Source organism: Gavialis gangeticus, unplaced genomic scaffold, assembly GCF_001723915.1.
Source record: "Gavialis gangeticus isolate Ggan-Ray unplaced genomic scaffold, GavGan_comp1, whole genome shotgun sequence".
NCBI lineage: Eukaryota > Metazoa > Chordata > Crocodylia > Gavialidae > Gavialis > Gavialis gangeticus.
Window position 1 is genome coordinate 157,980,842 of NW_017729024.1, and position 22,856 is coordinate 158,003,697.

The following is a 22,856-nucleotide window of genomic DNA, read 5'->3' on the forward strand; positions in this document are numbered from 1 at the left end:
CAGGGCACCTTTGGTGCCTGCCACTTTAAGAGCAGCAAACAGGCAGCAGCCAGGTGCCTGATGAGAGCAGCCATTTTGGCCCAGGTATATAAACTGGGTTGCAGTTTGCTGCAGGAAGGAAGGAGGAAACATCAGACTGAAAGGCTGCTCTGGCCAGAGTTCAGGAGATAAGGGTAGGGGCTATGAGGAGGAGGTGAACCCTTGCCCTGTATAAGACATAAAACTGCACTCCACTGGGGAAGGGTGGTCTAGTGGGGCTCCTAGTGGTGTGGGAATCCCCAGGAAATGCCAGGCCAGATACCTCCTCTGTGAAAGGCAGGCAAGGGCACCTTAATAACTCCAGCCCCACATCCCTGGTGGTACTCTAGTGAGCAGGGGGAGCCCAGGGCTTGGTTAAGGAGCCCTGAAGCAGAGCCCAGGGCACAGGAGGGACCTGGGGCCACACCCAGGCAGCTGAGGATAGCCTGCTGATGGTTAGTGAGACCGTGTGTGAGAGGGGTGACTAATGGAGCAGCCCCGCGAGTGTGGGCATAGTGGCCTGGCAAGGGACTAGGAGCAAAATAGGCCTACAGTCATACAGTCACTCAGCCAACACTCAGGTAAGGGTAGCAGGAGATACCCAGCAGACTGCATTGAGGCTAACCCAGGCAAGAAGAGCTAATCCCAAGCTGGTTGAGGCCTGCAGAATGAGTGTGGCCCCAGAGACAGAGTTGTATGAAAGAGGCTGGGTGAGAGCCATCGGAGTGAGTGGGACCCCACTGAGAGCAGGGTGGCATGCAAGTGGCCCTCCAGGGATCTACAAAAGAGCTACAACTGTGTGCTGAGTTTGCTACAGCTATAGGCCGGAGAAATAAGATCACAAAAAAAATCTACAAGGCACGGGATCTGTGCAGGGGAGATCAGAGTGGGCATTAGGCCCTTGTCAGCAGGGCGAGTACTGGGTAGCCTCCCACCCTAGTAACAGCTCTCATATTTTTCCATCAAGGCACGGCAGGAGAGTGAAGCAGGCAGTTACCCCAGGAGCAGGGCGGCCAGCAAAGACCTGACAAGGAGGCCACCCTGTTACAGCATTGAAACAGCTTTGAAACGAAACACTTGGCTAACTTTCACGCAGCCCTAATACCCATCTCCCAGTTCTCCATTCAAGCTCTTTTGGCCTTGCTGAAGCAGCCTTAGTAAAAAAGAATAATGCTTAAGCCAGGGCCCAGGTGCCCAGGACTGGGCTGAGAGGCTTCCACCTTGAAGAAAGCAGCAGCCAAGACCTAGAAATAAGAAAGTAATATACTCCCTGACAGATTCTATAAACGTCAGAGGCAAACTTGCCTTGTGGTCCATGACAGGGGTTCAAACAGAGCAGTGCTCTAATCTCTTACCAGTCCCGTAATTCCAGGGCCAGCAAAACCATACAAGCAGCACAAGCCTAGGGTGGAAAATTCTAAGGGGTGGCAAAAAACACTGCTCTGGGAGGGCAGGCAGCTGCTGGTGCTCTGGGTGGGTAGGCAGCACATGCACTTTGCTGAACTGTTCGCATAAGGCAGCAAAAATACTTGCGCCCTCCCTGCATACTTCCAGCAAAGGAAATGCACTATTGTCACTTTAACCAACCTCCTGCCTCTCTAAACAAGTTAATTTATAAAGGTGTTCACCTTCAAACTAATACAGCTAACTACCTCTCTGTTTTAACCAACAACAATGCAGTGCTACCTCGACCAGTACCTCACAGCACACAGCAAAACATACCGGGTTCAAAGGAACAAATTCAGTCATACACAATCAGAGTGGAAAGACCTTTGAAGATGCATTGCATTCAATATTAATCTGCTTCTGACTTCTACTTTTCAAATATTTTCTGTACCATACCTTAAACCTATAAATGTACAATTCAAACTTCTAGCAAATTCGGGTGTTTCATTTCACTTCCTCCAGGGCTGTCTTCTTTCTCAAGCCATTTAGTTCAGAATCAGTAAAAAGCTAGAGCTTACTTCACAACTTCCTTTGCAGGACCTAAGCTTGAAAGGAACTATATGGTACAGTAGTAAGCATGGAAAATTTTAAGCTTTCAGATCACCAATTATAGCAAAGACTTTTAAATAAGAGTCTAGAAGAAGGCAGAAAGTCAGTGGTTTAGTTTCAAGTGTTCTTTGTCAACTAGTTTTCAAGTTTGTTTCAAGATAAATCCTTTATCTAAACTAAATCATAATATGTGATGTTTATGCAAACGTCTGGTATTGGCCTTGGCATGGCTGCCCTACTCCTCCTAGAAGTTCTGAAAGCTGCAGCCTGGCCAGTATTAACTGTGTGTATTGAGCACAAAGTGTTTGTATAACACTGTGATGACGCAGGAGGTGTTCAGACAAGTAACATTTATCCAAAGGCTTTCCTTACCATGGCCATATTATCCAAAAAGCTATGCTGTGTGATGTGTATAAATAAGAGTTTTACTCTCTCACATTTCTCCAAACCCACATCATGTATACAATACAGTACATACAAAAAATAAACATAAGGTCACCTAAATTGGTTTATAACAGATACCTGAACCAGATTCTGCTCTCCATCTTCCTGGCATATCCTCACTGATATCATCCTTGAAGAGCTTGAGGACCACTAAGATTGTCACTCCATTTTTCCAACTGGTTGGATACAACATTTAGGCCTTAATGTAACTGAGAGAGATGTTTAAAAGACAGTCAAGTCTTGTCTATACTTTAAGATGCAAGTGTGCTTCAAACAGGTTGGAAAACTACCACTATGTGGTGCAAGCCAACAGTATACTGCAGGCTGGGACTTCAGTGGTACTAAAGTCACCGGGAATATACACATATGAATGCTTGCCATCCAGAGCCAACTTGGATGAAATGTCCTAAGGTGGGCAGGACCACACAGGTGGAGATATTCCAAGCCTGATTCTCTCCTAAGCAGCCCTTGCTTTGGAGATCTTTATGAAATATACATGCCCAGTCTGTCTCTCTGCTGTAATGCAGTAGCCCAAGCCCTCCCCTTCTGGTTACAAACTCTAGTTGCTGGAGTCACCTGGTCTCCTAGGTAACAGGGCTGTAAAAATTTCAAGGGGAGGGGGAACCTGCTCCTTTTGTCTCAGTTTCTCCGCCACTGCAGGTCATGTGACTAGCCCTCGCACCTAGTAAAGTGATGTCATTTGGAAGCACTGGTCAGCAGTCAACAGGACTGCTTCTGGTGGGAACTTAGTGATGAGGTCACATCACGGATATTTAAGGTTCCTTCTTCCTGGAAGGGGGAGAGATATGTTGGGACAACTACACAGAAACTTGGACCTCTGAAGCTCTCTCTCTCTCTCTCAGGATGCAGAAGTGAGTAAATTACCAGAAACTTAACTAGAAATGTAGTTTACAGTAATCTAGAAGCATATCAAATGGCTATCACGCCAGTTCTCTCTGCTCAGAGTTATTCTGTTGATACTTGTCTGACCTGTATCCCTCCCCAAGCCTCCTGTCTCTGCCCAATAAAGTTATCTGCTATAACCTGCTTTGAAGTACTTGCTTGAGAGGGAATGGGCACGCCTTTTTATTCCTTTGGCTTGGCTGACCAAGGGAAGCTACTTTTTATGCTTCGGGCTAACAGAAGCAGTTTAAGAACCCAAGGTCGACAGGGCCTGTGTATCCTGGGCGGCACAGGGCCACAACAGAGACCTGAGTCCGGGTGGTGGTGGTGGTTACCCCAGACTTGCGGATATGCTCCAAGAAGGGGGTTGGCTAGTCGTAGGCTCCCTAGGGGACACACTTAGGGCTGGGTAGTTGATTGAACACAGTGAGGTGGGTGGCTCAGTGCAGGAGCAGTGCCTACTGGCCCGTCACACAGTCAGGTAAATGAGTTGAGGGAATAGCTGGTTCAGCTAAGAAGCAAACAGGAACACAAGGAGACTTCATCAACAGGCTGCACACAAGGACAACTACTGGAAAAGAAGAGTTGGCTCAGGAGGACTACGACAGCATGGCAGAAGCATAACTGAGTACTGGCCACCCTCTGGCAGCCAGTGCTCTACCCTCCACTAGCATCCTCTATTCATTGAACTCAGAACTTCAGTTCTTGGAAAGCTGAACGTTATTGCAATAGGAGATCCCACCTCACATCCCTCAATCAAGAGGCTCTCAGCCACCCAATTAATAACCCAAGAGGAAATGAAGGCGTTTGGGCAGAAACTCTTTCATATTGAATGTAATAGTTTGAATTCTTGTAATAACTGCCCATTAGCCAGTTTAGACAAAAAGGCAAGGTTCATCTTCTTATCTAGGCCATTGCTTGCTTTGCCTGGCCCTGCAACAAATTTGTTTAAACATCTTAGGTTCTCAATCTTATCTTTAGAGGCCTTTAACAAGTTAACCTAAGAACAAGAAAAACAACCCTTAAGCAAACATTTCGAGAGATCAAACCCTAGAACCTTTTGAAAGGGGGTTGGGAAAGACAGGTCACTGCAGTGTTCTGGAAAATCTCCCAAAAGCAAGAATTTAAGATAAACTGAATAGTCAGCAGACAAATTTTGTTGCAGAAGACAAACTGACCACCCAACAAAAATCTGTTGAGTAAGATCCGAGCCCAATTTGGGTAGGAGGGGCCCGAGACGGGAACTCACCCTGTATATAACCTGTAACCTACAGTCCCAATTTGAAGGTAACCTCATTTGCAGAACACCAAAGGAAGAATGGCAAGTGTAGGCCGGATCAGACTGATCACCTGAACCACCCTCTCCGTGAACAAGAACTCTCATTCACGCTGAAGCTGTGGAGTGCCCGAGTGGGACCAAAGGAAGGAGACCTGTTCCTATCACTGCTGAGACCAACCCTAAAACCATAACTAAAGAATGAAAGTATATCTGGGGATTTGGTTTCTTGGAATTCTAGGATTGTAAGTAGACCATGAGAAATAATAGTAGTGATTCAAATTTAACCTTTAGTTGTAATTGTAGCTGTTTTTGTAATATTAATTCTTATAGCATTGTTTGGGAAGGACGTGCATTTGGAGCATTGTTTCTAATATATGCAGTTATCGTGTTTTTAATGTTTGTGGTATTTCTTAAAGCTAAGCAGAATAATATACGTAGTAAGGAGTTTTAATAAACATATTAAAGGAATAAAAAATGTGATCATTGTGAAAACAAACAGGGCTCAACCTCACCCCACCAGCGTACTGATTTGAATCAATATATCGTGTGGGACTTCTCTCTATCTTGTAAACCCATAAGAGACTCCTTTCAGAGGGACATGGACTCAACCATCTGCAAATCTGACCTGTTGGCTCAGGAATCTGACTAATGCTTAATGGCAAGGATTTTAAAAGATGTTGGAAGGCAATCAGAACTAAAGCTCACAGGTGAATAAAAAACATGCTGGGATTATCAGAGGGATGGAACTGAGAGCAAATGGGAAATGGTATAACCGAAGATTCTTTTACAATATTGACAATAATGGCATGATGTAACAAACAACTGAAATGTCTATTACATGAATGTCAAGAGTACAGGAAATAAAGGAAATAAAAAACTTGAAATCTTAGTTAAAAGCTTTGACTTAAATCTCTCTTCAAAGACTGAAAAAGTAAATTGCAGGACAAGCAGAGTAACAGGATAAGTGATGTTGCATTGTACATCACAAATGTATAAACTTTGGGGCCATGCATAGATGTTCTGTTTCTAGAAACCATGAATGTACAGACCTTCCAGTGTTTTCTCCTAGGAGAATGAATGTTTGTACACTTTGTGGTGGCTTAATTCCTCCCAGGGACCAGGATGAATAGAAGGGAAAGGCTCCCATGCTTTCTGGAGACCTGGGTCTGAAGATCTGTGGAAGGCACAGAGGGCAGCTGCTCTTGCTCTCTCCCCACCCCCACAGGAGGGGAGGGGAGCAGCAGCTGCCATCTGCTCGCCACTGGCTCCACATACACTGGAGTGCCTGCTGGCTCTCTGCTCTGTCTGCACTGGCAGCAACAGTGTGAGCCCCCTGATTGCTTCTCACTCTGGAGTAAAAAGCAGGAAGAGGGCTTTGACCTGCTGCTCAGTCCACTGTCCTGAGCACTGGGGCTAGGGACAGAAGTTACACACAAACCAGTTTAAGTGATCAGAAACTGGTTTAAACCTCTAACAGAACAGAAGCTCAGTGTACATAAGCCAATTTCAAAACGGCTGAAAATGGTTTAAGGTAAAACCAGTTGAATGCAGTAGCAGACTTAACTGATTTAGGTCACACTGGTTTATGAAACTTCTGTCCCAGACCCCTTCTTGGTTCAAGTTAAATCACAGTCCCCAAACATCCCAGCATGTTTTGCAGCCCTAGGCTGTGCTGTGCTGTGCTGTGCTGTCTGCTCCAGAGAGCAGGGCTGGCCCCGCCCCTCTGCTCCCTAGCTGGAGCAGAGAGGGCTGGCTGACAAGGGGGTGGAAGGGTCAAGCCTGGCTGAAGTTAAACACCTCCTTCCCCTGCTCAAACATACTGCTGCCTACAACTCTGGACTACAAATCCTAGAGGCACCTGGAAGCAGGAAAAAGTGATTAGAAACTCTACAGAGTCTCACTGCTATGATTTTGGACTGCAAATCCCAGAGCTCTCAGGAGGAAAAGGAAGTAAACACACAGCCCATGCTGGCTACATGCGAGAGAACCATGCTCTAGTGTCCCCCATGTTCTGGCCTGGGCCTCTGTATGCATGTGACTGCATTTCCTGAATCAGAGGTAAATGTTTGTTCACTTCTGTTTCAATTTAATTAATCTCTGCAGCTTAGACTAACCTGAAAAGACTGAATCAATTCAGCCTTGGGCTTTCTGATTCTCTGTACTTAGCCTGGGAGCCTAGTAGAGGGAGCTGTGCTGCAAGCCCCCAAACTGCTTCTCACACTGGAGTCTCTGGCTCTGCCCTGCTGCTCCAGTCCCCCCAGGAATGGGAGAACTGGAGCAGCCCACACTCTCTCCAGACCAGTAACACCCTAGTCTCAGAAAAGCATATGGAGCAGGAGAAAGAGGGTGGTTGTAGCTCCTCTCCCAGAATCATTTCTCTGCTCTCTCTCCCAGAATCATTTCAAGCACTGTAAATTTTCCATTGCTAAAAAATTTAAGACTTGTACACGGCCTGGATATTGGTTGGAAAAGCAGCAGAGAAAAACACAGATCGTACAAATTCTTGGAACGTGTTGTGGACAATTTTTTGCTTAAGAAGACAGAAGGAGGTACTAGGGGAAAAGATATTTTAGATTGGGTATGCAGGGAAGAATGAGCATAGAATCTGAACGTAGAAGGTAGTTTTGGTGAAAGTGAATATTAAATCAGCCAGGTCACTATTCTAAGAGAAGGAAGGAGTGAGAGCAGTAGAATAAGGATATGGACATCAAAAAAGCAGATGCCAAACTCAGAGAACTAGTAAACAGGGTCTCTTGGGAATATACAGGGAAAAGGAATGCATGAGAGCTGGCAGTTACTGAAAGAGACTACATTAAAGCGTGATGCTGTGCAAAGAAGAGAGGAAATCACAGTAAGAGACCATTGTCTGTTCTTTAAGGATCTGAAAATCAAAAATGAATTGTTTGAGCATTAAGGAATAGTATAAGCATATAAGGATACAATCGTAGGGGCTAGGATGTAAAACAAATCATGACTAGCATAAGATATCACACATTTATATTAAATTACAAGTATTCAAAAATAGCGTACTATGCACACTCAGGCACAAGACGATAGCTTTCCCCACCACTGTTTGAAAATGAACTTATGAAAACACAGAATTTGGAACTGATGAAACTGTCTAATCTTCATCAACTAACTAATTTTCCCTGGGCTTCCGTGCATTGCCTGTAAAAGGTAAGATATAGTAATAAATTAACTTTTCCAATATCCACCATTTACAATTACTATTTTTAATTAGACAAGCAAAGAAATTCCAAAGCATGCCATGCCTTGCTTTGAAAGAAATATATTTAGAAATATCTAGAGAATGGAAAGTCTGTGTGTGTGTGGGGGGGGGGAACAAAACAATTCCACACATTTTCAAAAAGTAAAGTTTACAATTAAAATCTTTCTGGGGTAAAACAAGCAGCTAATTCTCTTCAGGTATTCAGGGTAGGATTTTACTGAAGTAATTTATCTAAATCACTTTTCTACTCTTAAAAATCCAACCCTGGAAGATTTCTAGAAATAGTGCAGACAGCTATTTCATTCACTATAGCAACATTTAATAAAGGGCAAAATATCAAATTGCAAAAACGTCAAATGTGTTCAATCTTTAAAGTGGTACTTTATGGATGTCCCAAAGGGAAAAGTACTATTTTAAATGGCAATAGTACACAGTATTACAAGGACGGAGGATATACAACCGCTATTCCCTCTGATACAGCATACAAATTACATTGTGCATATTCAGCTACAAGCAATATTTACAAATTTAATGGAGCCTATACTAAAACAGCTGGCACTGTCAAACTAATTAAATGATTGTTTTCTTAATTTTTCAACTGAATGAAAGATTTCAAATGAAAACAAGTTGTTTAGAACTTATCCCACAACATCCCTCTTTCCATGTTCTCTCTATAGATATCTCTAAATTAAATTGCAAGCTTCTTGAGATAGAAACCTGTCCTTAAATTTATTACGAATATGTAGAACACACCAATAGAACTGAATTAGAAGATCAATAACAATGGCAACACTAGCATTAAAGCATTATGTAGCAAAACATTTGACCACAATGTGAAGAATGAATCAAGCTTAAACGATTAATAATAAAGCTTAAAAGGACCAAATTCCATTGCTTTCCTGTTGTAAGAACCAAGTTATTTTACTTGAATAACTCCATTTACTGGTGTCACACACTACAGCAGAATTTAGCCCTAAATGTTTTATTAAGGAAGGTTTCTTGAAGGTGGCAGTTAAGAATTTCTAAGATATATTTTAATGAGTACGAGTTTGACTTTTCTTAGTCAGGGTGGAGGGGAAGATTTTTTCCCCTGTAAACCAGCTGTTAAGTAACCATAGTCTTGGTTGCAATGACAAATCACAAAGCTCAGGACTGCTAAATTTCAAGGTCGGCTGTGCTTCTATTTCTGGAAGGGGGAAAAAAAGAAAAGACAAGACTGGGGATATAGAACACCTGCTGTTGGAGTATCACCCAGTTCTCTTGTTTATTCACCCATCACACATGAGATAAGAAAACATCCAGATAACCAAAACAAAATTATCATTTCCTCTTCCTCTTCTGTTGTAATGTAAGTCAATTGATTTGGGGAATGATTTAAACAATGAGAAGTTAGTTATGACTTGCAATGGTACACACAGTTTTGTCTTCAGGAAGGATTCACTTCAAACTTCATTTTTTTGAAAAAAAATCCTTAACTTGCACAGCTATGCAGTAGCATTGATATCTTCTTTGTTCCTATTATTTTTAACTCAGTCCCATGCAGATATTTCATTTGGCATATCTAAACTAGAGGTGCACCGATGCATTGATCCGATATCGGATCGATACCGATATAAAGAAAATTTGCTGCATCAGATATTGGCCCAATGGGGCCGATAACTTGGCTGATGAATGCTCGTGCTGTGCACAGCCGCAGTGCAGCACTCAGGCCGCCAGAAACAGAGCCAGCAGTGTGGAGAGCTGCCTCCAGTTGATCAATCCATTTTGGTAGAAGGGGAGGGAACAGGCGTGGAGGGGCAGATCAATGCCCTTCGCAGTGAGGGAGGGGACAGGGGCAGGTGCTACCTGGGTGGGGTGGGTGCAGGACACCCCCCAGAGCTGGGCAGGGTAGGCTGCATGGGGCTCTTCTCAGTGCAGGTTGGGCTCACACTGGGCAGTGCTGGGAGGATGCTGCATCCACCCCAAATTTCACCACAGCTCAGCTCCCAGCACTGCCGCCTCCAGCTGCTACCTCAGCTCTTCCTGGTGTGTGGGTCCAGGTGGGGGGTTGAGCCACACTGGACTTACCAGCTAGAGGTAACTGCATCAGATACGGGCTAGATCACTCTAGAGGTATCCAGTTCAATGCTTTCCCTCTAAAGCATCTATCCCGGCCACTGCTGGAGACAGGATACTAGGCTAAATGGACCACTGGCCTGACCCAGTACGGCATTTCTTATGCTCATAAGCATCCTTAGCTTGTTACTGATAAATTAAGGGATTTATCCCTTCCCAAAAACCTTACAGTCTAAATGAGATTGAAAATGATGAGATTGCAATATACAAGACCACGGAAGGGGAGATATTACAAGAGAGATTCTGATCCTGAGAATCTGTGATTTCCATTCATATAAAGGGGATTTTGGGGTACTCAGCATTGGTCAAGATCAGGGAGTTTAACAGGAGTTCTAAATAATTTAGCGATATCTGTTCATGGAAAGGGCCTTTTTTCTTTTTTGTATGACAACTGATATTTAAAAATTTAATCTACTGAAAATACACACAGTGATGTTAAAATTAGCTGTGTGTATACTTACGTTAAAAATACTGACCATGCTGTACAGTACAATAATGGCCAAAAGAACAAAAACTGAGTTACCAAGGCCACCTAAATTTGCTTCCAAAGTGCAAAGGCAAATTCTAAAGACAGAATCAACATGTAACATAATAATTTAGCTATTGTACTTGTTTTTATAATATGCTTTTGTTGGAAATAATTTCCCTTTAGCTGTTTTAAGGTACTGAAAAGCAAACGAAGTCACTATGTTTCAAGGAAGTAAGTTTACTTCCTTGTAAGTTTCATTTTGATTAAAAATGTACAAACAAAAAATTACTTTGGAAAGATGTAGGTTAATTTGTAATACATAATGATAACCACCATACTCTAAATAAAAGGTCAGGTCTCTTTACAAAAGTTTGCTGATGCTATTAAAGTTCTAGCTAACAACATTAAACCATCTGGCAAAGCACAGAAATTAAAATAATATTCAGCTTTAAATTATGGTAAAGAAAAACGTATTTGAAAACAAATTTCCTTATTCATAAAAATATGATATCCTATCTATACAAGTCTAAAACAAGAAATGGAACAAAGTCTTACAAAGTCTTAAGTTCTTACATAATAGGCATCATTTGGATTTTTTTTTAAAGGAAACACATAGTTACAAGGATAACTTATAGCAGCTTATCAAGCAAAACTGGTTACCAGGAAGATTCTTCAATTTTTTTCTATATTTCCCAGGAGAAAGGTCTGACTTAGGGATATATAAACTGACCAGCTTCTGTTTATATAATACAGGAGCCAGAAAGAGTTGAGTCTTTTTTCTTTTCTTTTTTTAACATAGTCTTCCTCTCAGTTCAAACAGTTGTATCCCTGAACTGTCATATACAACACTTTGAGACTCCCTGCTGGTAAACCAGAAATCTGCAGTCTAAACTACGTAAGAAATCTGCAAGTAGCCCAATGACCACAAATTAAGAAAAACCCAGGTAAAAACCTATACAGAGAATTTACATAACAATTTAAATTGGCTTCTGCTGTTTGTAAAACTCTAGCAAACCAGATTGTTTCCAGATGCTTCATGTACATCAACATACCTGACGCTTCCGTGAAATTAATTTTCAATTCCCAAAGTATACTTTCATAGCCCTAATCCCCTGAAAGGCAACCAAGTGTGTAAACAGATCTGTTAACAAACTAGAACATAAATTACTCCATCTGTCTAGTAAAACACTTAAATTTTTCTTCTCTGATTTGAATTCTTAACTTCATTTTATTTCCCAAATCTTGGGTTTGTTTGGGTTTTTTTTAACTCTCGTAAAGATTTAAAAGATGCTTTACTAAAGTTTCAATAATCTAATCAGAAGACTAAATCTAGTTGTCCTCATTTTATTTTTAAATTATATGAGGTCTACATTATGCCATAAGCATTCTAATATTATGACTGATAAAAAATCTTTCATGTTTTATTATTTATATAAACACACTAAAAGTTTGATATTTTTCATCTTTGCTTATGTTGAACATCATCTTTTTCTTGGAGTAGTCCCACTGAATATATTCATGAACTCATTCCCAGAGCCAAGCCAAGTTTTAAAATGTATTTATAAAAATCACAGAAAAATAGGGCTGGAAAAGACCTCAAGAGGTCATATCTGCTAGGGACAGACATTACACATAAATCAGTTTAAGTCAGAAACTGATTTAAACCTGTAACAGAACAGACATTCAGTGTACATAAACCAGTTTGCAAATGGCTGGAATCAGTTTGAGATAAACCTGGCTGAATGTACTATCAGACTTAACTGATTTGGGTCAAACCAGTTTATGCAACAAATGTCTGTCCCAGACCCCTTGCTGGTTTAAGTTAATCAGACTCCCCCAGCATCCCGGCATGCTCTCTGGACTGGGCAGGGCTCCACTCCACAGCAGAGCTGGTCCATCCCCTTTGCTCCCTGGCCACATCTCTGGCAGAGACTACAGACCCTGCCTCCCTCTTCCCCCCACCAACCCCTCGCTGCTTAAGCACAGATCCCTTTCTCCTCTCTCCCACAGCATGGTCCATAGCCAGCATGTGGTATGCTAGCTAATGCTGTGTAAGGCATACAGGACAGTGTTTGCTTAGTGCTTTTTAGAGCTAATCAACAGCTCAGCTGGTAATGTCCCTGCATTCCTTCCTTTGGAAAAAGCTGTTTAAGAGCTTGAACTAATGGGTGAGCCTTTGTTTTCTGATGGGATGCTAAATGTTGGTAACAGAGCTGATAAATGCTCTGTTATCAAGTGGGGGGGGAGCTCCCTAATCATAGTGTCCTGCCAGGGCCTGGCCACGCCCCGCACAGCTCAGCCCTGTGGAAGGGAAGGGAGGGCTGCGCTAGCACCCCCCAGCTTCTAGCCTTGAGCCACTGCAGGCATGTGCTGGCATTTTTTTCAGTCCAGAGGGGATATCTGGGCAGTTACAAAGTTATTTAGCCTAGTCAGGTTAGACTAGCCTGAAAAGATTGAAACAATTCAGCCTCAGGCTTTTTGAATGTCTGTCTCTAGCTTTAATCTAGCCCCCCTCCTCAGAACTGGATCATCCCTGTTTCAAACATCCAAATCCAGGTGTTTGTCTAACCTGCTCTTAAAAACTTCCCAGGTTGGAGATTCCACAACCTCTCTGTTGTTAGTTTATAGACTGAAACCTCAAATTATACAGACAACTCCTGTTTTCAGCCACTGGGGGTGAGGGGTGAGAAGGGGAAGAAAGAAAAGCTGTTCTGAATGCTGACAATCAATCAAGCTGGTTCTTAGGGACTCAAGGAGGAAACAGACCTGTTCTGATATATCTGTGAAGTGAAATGAAGGCCAGCATCCTAAGCAATTTGCCTCCTCTCCAGAGACAGAAAAAACAAGAGCATGTAGCTCTCTCTTTCAGCTGCCTCAATTTCCAGATGTTACAAATTTAATCTTACACTGAAAATTAATTTAAAGTGTGGCCCAACCTATGAGTTTATTTCCTAAGCTGAGACACGGTACCCCCAAGAATCATTAATTGCTGGGACCAGTTGAGTTCACTGCTTTTGTTGTCTCCCCCTAGCTTGCTCCTTTGGTCTTTTGGCTAGGGGCAAGCAAGACTTTGGGGCATCTGAACTCCAAGACTTCCAGGCTTGGGGCTTACATGTAGAATGTGTGCCATGGATTTGGGAATGTCTGAACTCCCAGACTGATGAGTCTGGAAGGAAGGATACTTGCTGGTGGTAGTGCCACAGAGACTTGAATGTCTGAGCTCTGCTTAGTCAAAATTTGTAATATAATTCAAAACTGATTTGGTCTTGAAATTGAAATTTTATTTTAAAAAGGAGGGACCTACCACATGCATCTTAATGGGTGCTAAATTCCAAAACCCACTGCAAGACCCTACAACCACTGACCTACAAAAGGAAGTGTGGAAATAGGAAATGAGTAGTTTCAGCATACTTGGTGAAACTCCTTGCCTGGTGGAGAAAATATTGAAAAAACACTCCTGCTTTTGGCTGTCTTTTCAGTAGAACTGAAGAAAGAGGTAACAAAAGACAAGTAAGACCTCACTTACTGTGGGATGCCCACAGCACTGGGACTGCTTTAAGCAATCCTAGGCAGAATAGTGGTTTACTGCTCTTCAGTGATTATGTTTAACACAGGGTCAGCAATCTATAGCACCCAGACAGGATCCAATCCAGTAAGAGGTTGCATCTTGCCCAGTAAAGTCTGACCAGCCCAAGGTTGCATCTTTCAGAGCCACTCATCCCCTCTGCTGCTCTCCTGTGCCAGGTACATATAGTGAGGGCAAACACATATGGCTTGACTAGAGAGGAGTGTGGGGGAGAAATCTGTAGCAGGGTAGGGAACCAGGTCACAAGCTCCTGACCAGGGCATCAGAATACTACTCCTTACAATGAAAGCCTCTTTTCACCATTCACGCACTGTAATCTCTCCCCAAACTTATACAAGCTGTGGAATCAATAAAATATAACACTAACTAAAGGAACAAAAATGTAGAGTTTGAGAAATGTGTTCCTTTAACCACTCTGAAAGTACAGTACTAAAGAAAGCAAATGTTTGGGACTAATGCTCTCCAGGCTAAATGGAAATCAGAAGTACTGTAATGATATTGATGTTTGGTTTCTGGGGAAAGAGGTGGTTTCTCATTGCTCTTGAGTACCCCCCAGTAGCAAACGCATGAAGCAGCAGTTTTGCAGAACTAAACATGTTCTGTACAGCTAAGTAAAAGACGCGTACGGACATGCTGAGCAACGAGGAATGAAATGCTGTAAAATAGCAACAATTCAGTTCAGGGTCACTTAGACTAAAGGGAAGAGAGATCTACTCATATGCCTTTGGTGGCATGGACCTAATACCACTCCCCCACCAAACCTGTTATAAATGACTAAGCCAAAGATGTCTTGTTTGTGTAGCTATTCACAAGTGAGCATTCCACCCCCAACAGAACGTAATGAAGACAGAATCTATTGTTTATTCAGCTATTTTCCACCTAAAAGTCAAGCCTTTTCTCTTGCTGTTCTTTGTTTTACATGCATTAAAAGCTTTACATATTTTTTAATATACATTTTTCTGAACATTCAAATTTCTGCAAATGTTTCATTGCCCACAGGCCTATTCAACTAACAAAGCCAACAAAAACAAAAGAGGTATAAACTTTGAATTAAATTAGGAATTCATGTTCTTGTACACTGGAACATGAATACACAAAAATCAAGGAAAATTCAAATGTCACTTTTTGGACTGACTAGCATTAACTACATTTTAATAATAGTTTAAGTTAAAAAAAACTGTTTTTCCTCAAGCACAAATCAATAATACAGTTTTTTGACTGCTTCTTTCTAGATCTATTTTTTCTCTATTTAGCTCGAACCTTCATTGCTCTACAGTCTCTTCAAAGATCCTGATTATTTTTTTTACTTGGCAAAGCAATACCCTCTGAAATGATCCCAAAAATATTTTACAGCAGCTATTTATTTAGTTCTGAGAACAGGATGGTTACAAGCAACCTTTATTATTTTTTAGTACCATTCTTCCCCCAATCCATTCTATGACACTAACTATAACACTGATGAAAAAGATTGCGCTGAACACAGTGGGTGAAATTAATGGTAAAACTTCCACTGACTGCAAAAGAGATAACTCATTTAATGTTTATTAAGATAACACTTAGTACCATCCTTTGACCAATAGTATACTTTCAGAGAAGTATGGCTGTTGACTAGCCATACTCTCAAATAGTACAAACAGAAATACATCCCCACATATTCGTTTCTTTCAAACTCTGGAGACATTGGAGATGGAAGATATCCTCGTATGCTATCTTAACTGTCGTACTTGTCCTTCCTATGCTATGGATAACTGCTGAAAGTAATTTTTGCTTAAGCTTTAGCAGCATTTTTCCCTAGTTACCATGAAAGGGACCTGTTGCCTTGACAAGATAAATCAACATCTATACACTGAAAATGTAACACAAAGTCCCCATTATTACTTGGCACATCCACAAGTTGGAAAACCCTGCTGCTAGCATGAAAGGACATGGAAAGTATACTGGATAGCTTCAAATATTTTTCTTACAATGTCAACCATTTAGTGTCTCAGAGAATATAATTACACGTCCATTTATAGCATTGTTTATCTGCATTTTACTCACTTGACCAGACGATTTCAATTCACAGCAATTTAAGCATGAGGGTCCCACTGACTCAATATTTGGAATGAATTGCTAAGCACATGTTTATGCAGACAAAATTAGATAGTCTTGGGAATATATAATTTCTTAAATTATTTTTCACAATCTAGAAAACTGTTTAGCTAAGTAAAAATATTGAATTTTAAAGTGATAAAGCAATAAAACTGCCTACGTGTTTATAAGAGCAACAGAGGAGGGGGTAGGGAGCAGGGAAAAGAGGGGAAAGTCCACAGACAGCAGCTAGGGAGCCCAGCATGAAGCACATGGCAACTTTACTTTCACTTTCCCAAGACAGAGGCTTAATTAGAAACCACTCTTACCCTTTTCCTTCAATTATAATACATTTCCATTAGTTGAATTTTGGGGAAAGGTACATGTTGCATACAAAAAAATATAGTATAAAAAACACAGGAGGTAGTGACACTATCCTTCTGCACTGCTATTAGACTCAACCCTGACTACAGTTTCCTCCCCAGTAGTAATACTGTATTTTAGACCAATGCCTAATGAACGATTAACTTCATTAATGGAAGTTTCAACAAGGGTATTGCTTATAGTCAAAGTTGGGGGTTTTTTTTATGATTTGAACATTGTCTGCTAGGATCAAGATGGAGATGACAAAAAAAATCCCAATAGCATACTTAATATCAATACCAACCTCCACCAGATTCAACCATGTCTTTAAAATCAAAGTGGTTTTCCCTACAAATCCATTAAAGCGTCAATCCCTCAGTGGAAAAAAATTTTTTGGAATTTTTGTCATTTGAAATGTATTTCAATTTATTTAGCCCAATCTTTTTCATAGTATATTATCACTGAAAGTAGCACACAACAACAGAAATAAAGAATGAACAAAAACAAGTTAACTCTGGGAGCCAAATGATACCCAAAAGTCTTAGAATGGCTTCCAGAGTTCAACAATATCTCAGGTGTGGGTAATACATAAGGGCACAGGTAACTGCATGACAAAGGGCTGTGGAGCTTTATCATGGATCAGTTGTTCTCGCTCTTGCCTTGCAACTGCTTAACCAACTTTCAAAGAAAGAGAAGGAAAGAGTGGAAGGTTATCACAAATGAGCTTTCATTTACCACAAATTAAGAATGTTCACAGTGGCAGTTACCACAGAGCAGGAGATGCACAGTAAGACCCAGTTCTCTTTGACTTGCAGTTACCTTTCTAAGGGCTCCTACCCTAAAAAGATTACAAATGACTTGTTTTAATCACTTTACAAATGAGGGAAGTAAATGGGGAGAGAGAGAACAGCAAAGGCTGGCAAACCTTTATAAGTGAAGCACTGACATATACCAATACTCACCCATCATTGGAACAAGTCAAAAATTCTTCCTTTATTTTGGGATGCCAACAGCCTGTATTAAGCATTGCCGTATGACCCTAGAAACACAAACAAACACAGAGACTATAATCAAATTCTCAGGGGGGAGAAAAAAAAATTAAGAGTAGACATTTTACTCCATCTTCCTATTTTCAGGATCCCACCTTGCACTATGAAGTATAACTATTTCCAACTGCCAAATATTTAATCAGAAAACAGATGTCTTATAACAGCCTTTCCAACAATAATGGGCTATAGATAAGGAACTATACTTCAGGTGTGAAATAGAAATTTTCAACTAACAACTGAATTTTCAGTTTCAAAGTAACATCTTAAACACTGTTGTGAGCCTTAGGAAAGGATAACAAAAACAAAAGAAAAAAGCTTACTGAAGGTAAGGGGGAATGGGTGGGGGATGGCATGAATTCATAAAGCTTGGAAATGCTGCACTAGATGAACAACCTTTTCCTTGCGATTTATACCTAGTTGCTTTTAGATGAAAACTGGAATTCAATTAAAATGCAGAAAACAGCATTTTAACTTGTTATTAAACTACATTAAATGGGTTAGGCACTGGAGGTGAAGCTTGTCATAATATATTTTGCTTTTAAAATTGATCTGTTAAACAAAGACAGTAACATTTATAATAAATGAATTAAACTGACTGATTCTGGTCACTGTGTCCTTCTGTTCTTAAAACTACTAGATTTCAGTCTCACATCTGCTTTTTACGCACTGATGAAGTGAAAAGCAAAAATATATATATATATATATTTGGATTTTCAAAATGTTTTTGACAAGGTCCCTCACTCAAAGGCTTTTAAAATACTGAGTTGCCATGGGATTGGAGGAAAGGTTCTTTGGTGGACTGAGAGCTGATTAAAAGATAGGAAGCAAAGGGTGGGGCTAAATGGTACCTATTCAGGATGGAGGGAGGTCAAAAGCGTGGTCCCACAGACATTTGTGCTGGGCCCAGTTTTGGCCAACATTTTCATCAATGACCTAGAAATGGAAATGGGGTTGCACAGTGAAATCTTGAAGTATGCAGATGATACTGAATTTATTCCACGTAATCTAATCCCAAAGTGACAGAAAAGAGCTGCAGAAAGATCTCACAAAGCTAAATGAATGGGCAAAAAAATTGCAGATGAACTTCAATGTTGACAAGTCCTTTCTTTTTTTATGTCCTAGTGACAAGCTATTTAGCAGAATTCACAGAATTATTAGAATCTGACAGGGCTGCACTGTGAATGCTTCTGCTACCCATGGATGTGACCATTGAGCCATCAGCCGTGTGCCAAATATTTTAGTTGGTTTAATAAAAAATATCACATCTACCCAAAGAACCTTGCCTGGCTATATCCTTAGCCATCCCAGCCCCTCTGGTGACAAGTGGAAGGTAGTGCACACTGGGAAAAAATAACCTCCATTATACGTACACAATGCTGTGTTCTGAACTAGCTGTTATGACATGGGAAAGAGACCTTGGAGTCACTGCAGATAGTTCTCTAAACCAGTGTTTCTCAACCAGTGGGACAGTGGTGGGATGCGAAGGCTGTCTAGGTGGGATGTGGAGAAGTGGCGGGCTTGCCACCGGCATTTCTGCTGCCATGTGCTGCTGGCACTTCCAGGTTTGCTTGTCGACCAGCTACCGGGGACCCCTCCCCACACTCACTGTTTATCATGTTGGGACCAGGATTTGGGGGGACCAATGGCTGGTGGGACATAACATGGAAAAGGTTGAGAATTGTTGCTCTAAACCATCAGCTCAAAGTGCAGTAGTGACCAAAGAAGCTAATAAAATGTTGGGCATCATTAAGAAAGGAATTAAAAACAAAATAGAAAATATCATCATAGCATTGTACAAATCCATGGTACACCCACATCCTGAATACTGTGTGCAGTTCTGGTCTCTGCATCTCAAAAAGGATGTAGTAGAATTAGAAAAGGTACAGAGAAGGGCAATCAAGATGATTAGGGGTTCACAGCAGCCAGTATTCCGAGAAAGTAAAAAAGCTAGAATTTTTCAGTTTGGAAAGGAGAGGGCTTAGGAGGAATATGATAAAGATCTGCAAAATCATGAAGACTGTAAACAAAGCAAATATGGAATATTAGAAGTAGGGGGCACCTGCTGAAATTAGCAGGAGACTTGTATAAAACTAATAAGAGAAAGTATTTTTTTAATGCAGCACATAGCTAACTAACTTGTGGAATGTGTTACCACAGGAGGTTCTAGAGGTAGTTCGTATAGCCAAATTCAAAAAAGGACTAGACAAATTCACAGATGATAGATCCATTAACAGCTATGAAACTGAACAGTCAGTGGTTTATCCTCTGGCACCTCAAACCAATGAAGGTGGATGCAAGGAAAGATATGGCAGGCTAGATCACTTTAGATATGCTCCGTTTGTATGATCTCCTTCTGAAGTAGAGCTGCTGTATCTTTTGGCTTGGCAGTCTGGATGAATGACACGGGGCCAGTCTGCACACTGGATCAGACCTGGCACACTGGGATCAGGGCCCAGCACTGCCTCCACCTGACCCTATGCACTGAGACTGGGGTCTGGCTGCCTCCAGCCAGACCCACACACTAGGATTGGACTGCTTTACCTCTACCTGGCCCCATGCACGGGGATTTGGTGCACCCTGTTTGCCTGGTCCCATGCACCAGGACTGGACTCTGCACTGCTTCCTCTGGACCCTGCGTGCCCAATCCACCATGCAGGGCCACATTATCTGACTCCTGAGGCTCCCCATGTCAGGAAATTTGGGACCTGGTAGTAACAACTGCTGCCACTGCTTCCCCATTGCCAAATTTTCAGACACAGGGGGCATTTGTATACATGTGTGTGCCGCAGTGCCAGGCACTTTTAAAAGTGCCCGGCGCTGTGGCACTTACATTTGTATAAATGGTGAAATGCATGTCAGTGCTGAGAAAATGGCAGCAGCATGCTTTTGAACTAGAAAGGTGTTTTAGTTCAAAAGCGCACCGCTACCACTTTCTGCACACTAATGTGTGTTTTGATGTTTATAGAAATGTATGTGATGCAGCACTGAGCACGTCCACGTGTGTACTTGTAGACTTGATTAATTGAGTCTGCTCCACCATGCTGGACATGGAATACTGGGTAAGATAGATCATTAGTATGACTCAATATGGCACTTCTTATACTTTTACATTCTTAAGAGCAGAAAATGTGCTAACACAACACCAGTACAGGGGAGGATCAGAGATGAATCATTGAAAGTTAGGGTTGGAAGGGACCTCAGGAGGTCATCTAGTCCAACACCCTGCTTAAAGCGGGACCACCCCCAACTAGGTCATCCCAGCCAAAGCTTTGCCTATCTGGGTCTTAAAAACCTCCAAGGATGGAGATTCCACCACCTCTCTGGGTAACCTGTTCCAGTGTTTTACTACCCTCCTAGCAAGATAATTCCTCCTACTATCTAACCTAAATTTCCCTTGCTGCAACTTGAGACCACTGCTCCTTGTTCTGTCATCCGCCACCACTGAGAACAGTCTAGCTCCATCCTCTTTTAAACCCGCCTTTATGCAGATGACGGCTGCTATTAAATTCCCTCTCAGTCTTCTCTTCTCTAGACTAAAGGCCAGTTCCCTGAGCTGTCCTCAGAAGTCATATGCCCCAGCCTATGAACCAATTTGTTGTCCTCTGTTGGACTTTTTCCAATTTGTCCACATTCCTTCTGTGGTTCAGATGCAATGAAGTGCATTTGCTGATTATAGTGAAGGTCTGGTTTAAATCACAGGCCCAGTTTGCTAATATTGTGGCAAGATCATGGTGGGGGCAGCCATTTTTATGTCCAGATTGTGGTGTCCCATCCCCCCCCACAACCCCCTCCCCAAAAACCCTGATTGGCTGAGGGGACAGGTTGATGCCAGGTTTAATTGCAGCTCCCACGGTCTCTAATTACTGCTGAAAAGATCATGGGGAAGATGTCACCAAAGGGGCAAGGGAAGGAGAGAGCTTGGGGATGGGTACTGCTGGCTGGAGAACATCTACAGCAGCCATTGTGTTGCAACAAAATGCTACAATATGCAAAATGCTACAATATTGCAACTTGCTGGGGCCAAGTGGCTATATCATGGCATTTGGCAGCAAATTGTATTTTTCATGAAAAAAATCACTTAATATTATGATTTTCACAAAAAATGTGCAATAGCTATTTAAACCAGGCCCTAATTATAGTATAACCAGGAACCAACAGAATTATGTGGGCCAAGAAAAAGGCAAATATGATTCTAAGAGCTGCAGGGTAAGATATTTCCACTAGAGATGGGAAAATTAAGTACTGCTGAGCTCCCATTTTGCCTACAGCATTTAATTTTGGGCATCTATGTTTAAAATTAGTATTGCTCAACCTCTGGAGGGGGAATAGTGGCAACAGTAACTGCCACCGCTTCCAAAGTCAATTGCTGTGGCTGGATCCAGCCAATGGGGCTGGGCTAGCATGCAGCGTTGCTCCAAGGCTGGATCCAATATGGGCATCCCAGAAGGTTGAGCACCACTGTTTAAGTTTAATTCAAACTGGAAGAGGTCCAGACAAGGGATATTAGGATGATCAGAGGAATGGAGAGCATACATACATGAATCTAGCAAAATGAAGGCTGACAGAGAATATGACAGCTGTCTATAAACGTATCAGAGAAAAAAAAAAAAACAATGTTTCATAGTTGGCAGGGTCAGAAGGGATCTGATCAGATCATGAAGTCCAACCCCCTGCCGTGCCAGGAAAGAGTACTGGGGTCAAATGACCCCAGCGAGGTGTTCATCCAGCCTCCTCTTAAAGACCCCCAGGGTAGGAGTCAGCACCACTTCTCTTGGAAGTTGGTTCCAGATCCTAGCCGCCCTGACAGTGAAGTAGCACCTCCTGATCTACCCTCTGCCAGCTTGTGACTTACTTCTTGTCACTCATGGTAGTGCTCGGGGGAACAGGGACTCCCCCAGTGCCTGCTGGTCCCCCCTGACTAGTTTGTAAATGGCCACTAGATCCCCCCTCAGCCTTCTCTTGTGGAGGCTGAACAGGTTCAGGTCCCGTAGCTTCTCCTAGTAGGGTCTGCCCCGCTGACCCCGATCATGCGAGTGGCCCTCCTCTGGACCCTCTCCATGTTGTCCACATCCCTCCTGAAGTGCAGCGCCCAGAACTGGACGTAGTACTCCAGCTGCAGCCTGACCAGTGCCACGTAGAGGGGGAGGATCACCTCCTTGGACCTGCTCGAGATGCATCTGTGGATGCATGACAAGGTGCGGCTGGCCTTCCTGACTGCATCCCCATACGGCCTGCCCATGTTCATCTTGACATCAATGACTCCTAGATCCTTCTCTGCCTCTGCACTGACAAGAAGAGAGTTCCCCAGCATGTAGGTATGCTGCTGGTTCTTCCTC

At 42.2% G+C, this 22,856-nt stretch overlaps 1 protein-coding gene across 1 annotated transcript in view; it reads right to left on the minus strand.

Annotated features, from left to right (window-relative positions):
• The window catches only part of WDR70 (WD repeat domain 70), a 331,125-nt gene that overhangs the window by 197,371 nt on the left and 110,898 nt on the right, over window positions 1–22,856 (minus strand). Inside the window, exon 9 of the mRNA XM_019517943.1 lies at window positions 17,434–17,510. Within this exon, the coding sequence (XP_019373488.1) occupies window positions 17,434–17,510 (77 nt within the window). The remainder of the gene's footprint in view (window positions 1–17,433; window positions 17,511–22,856) is intronic.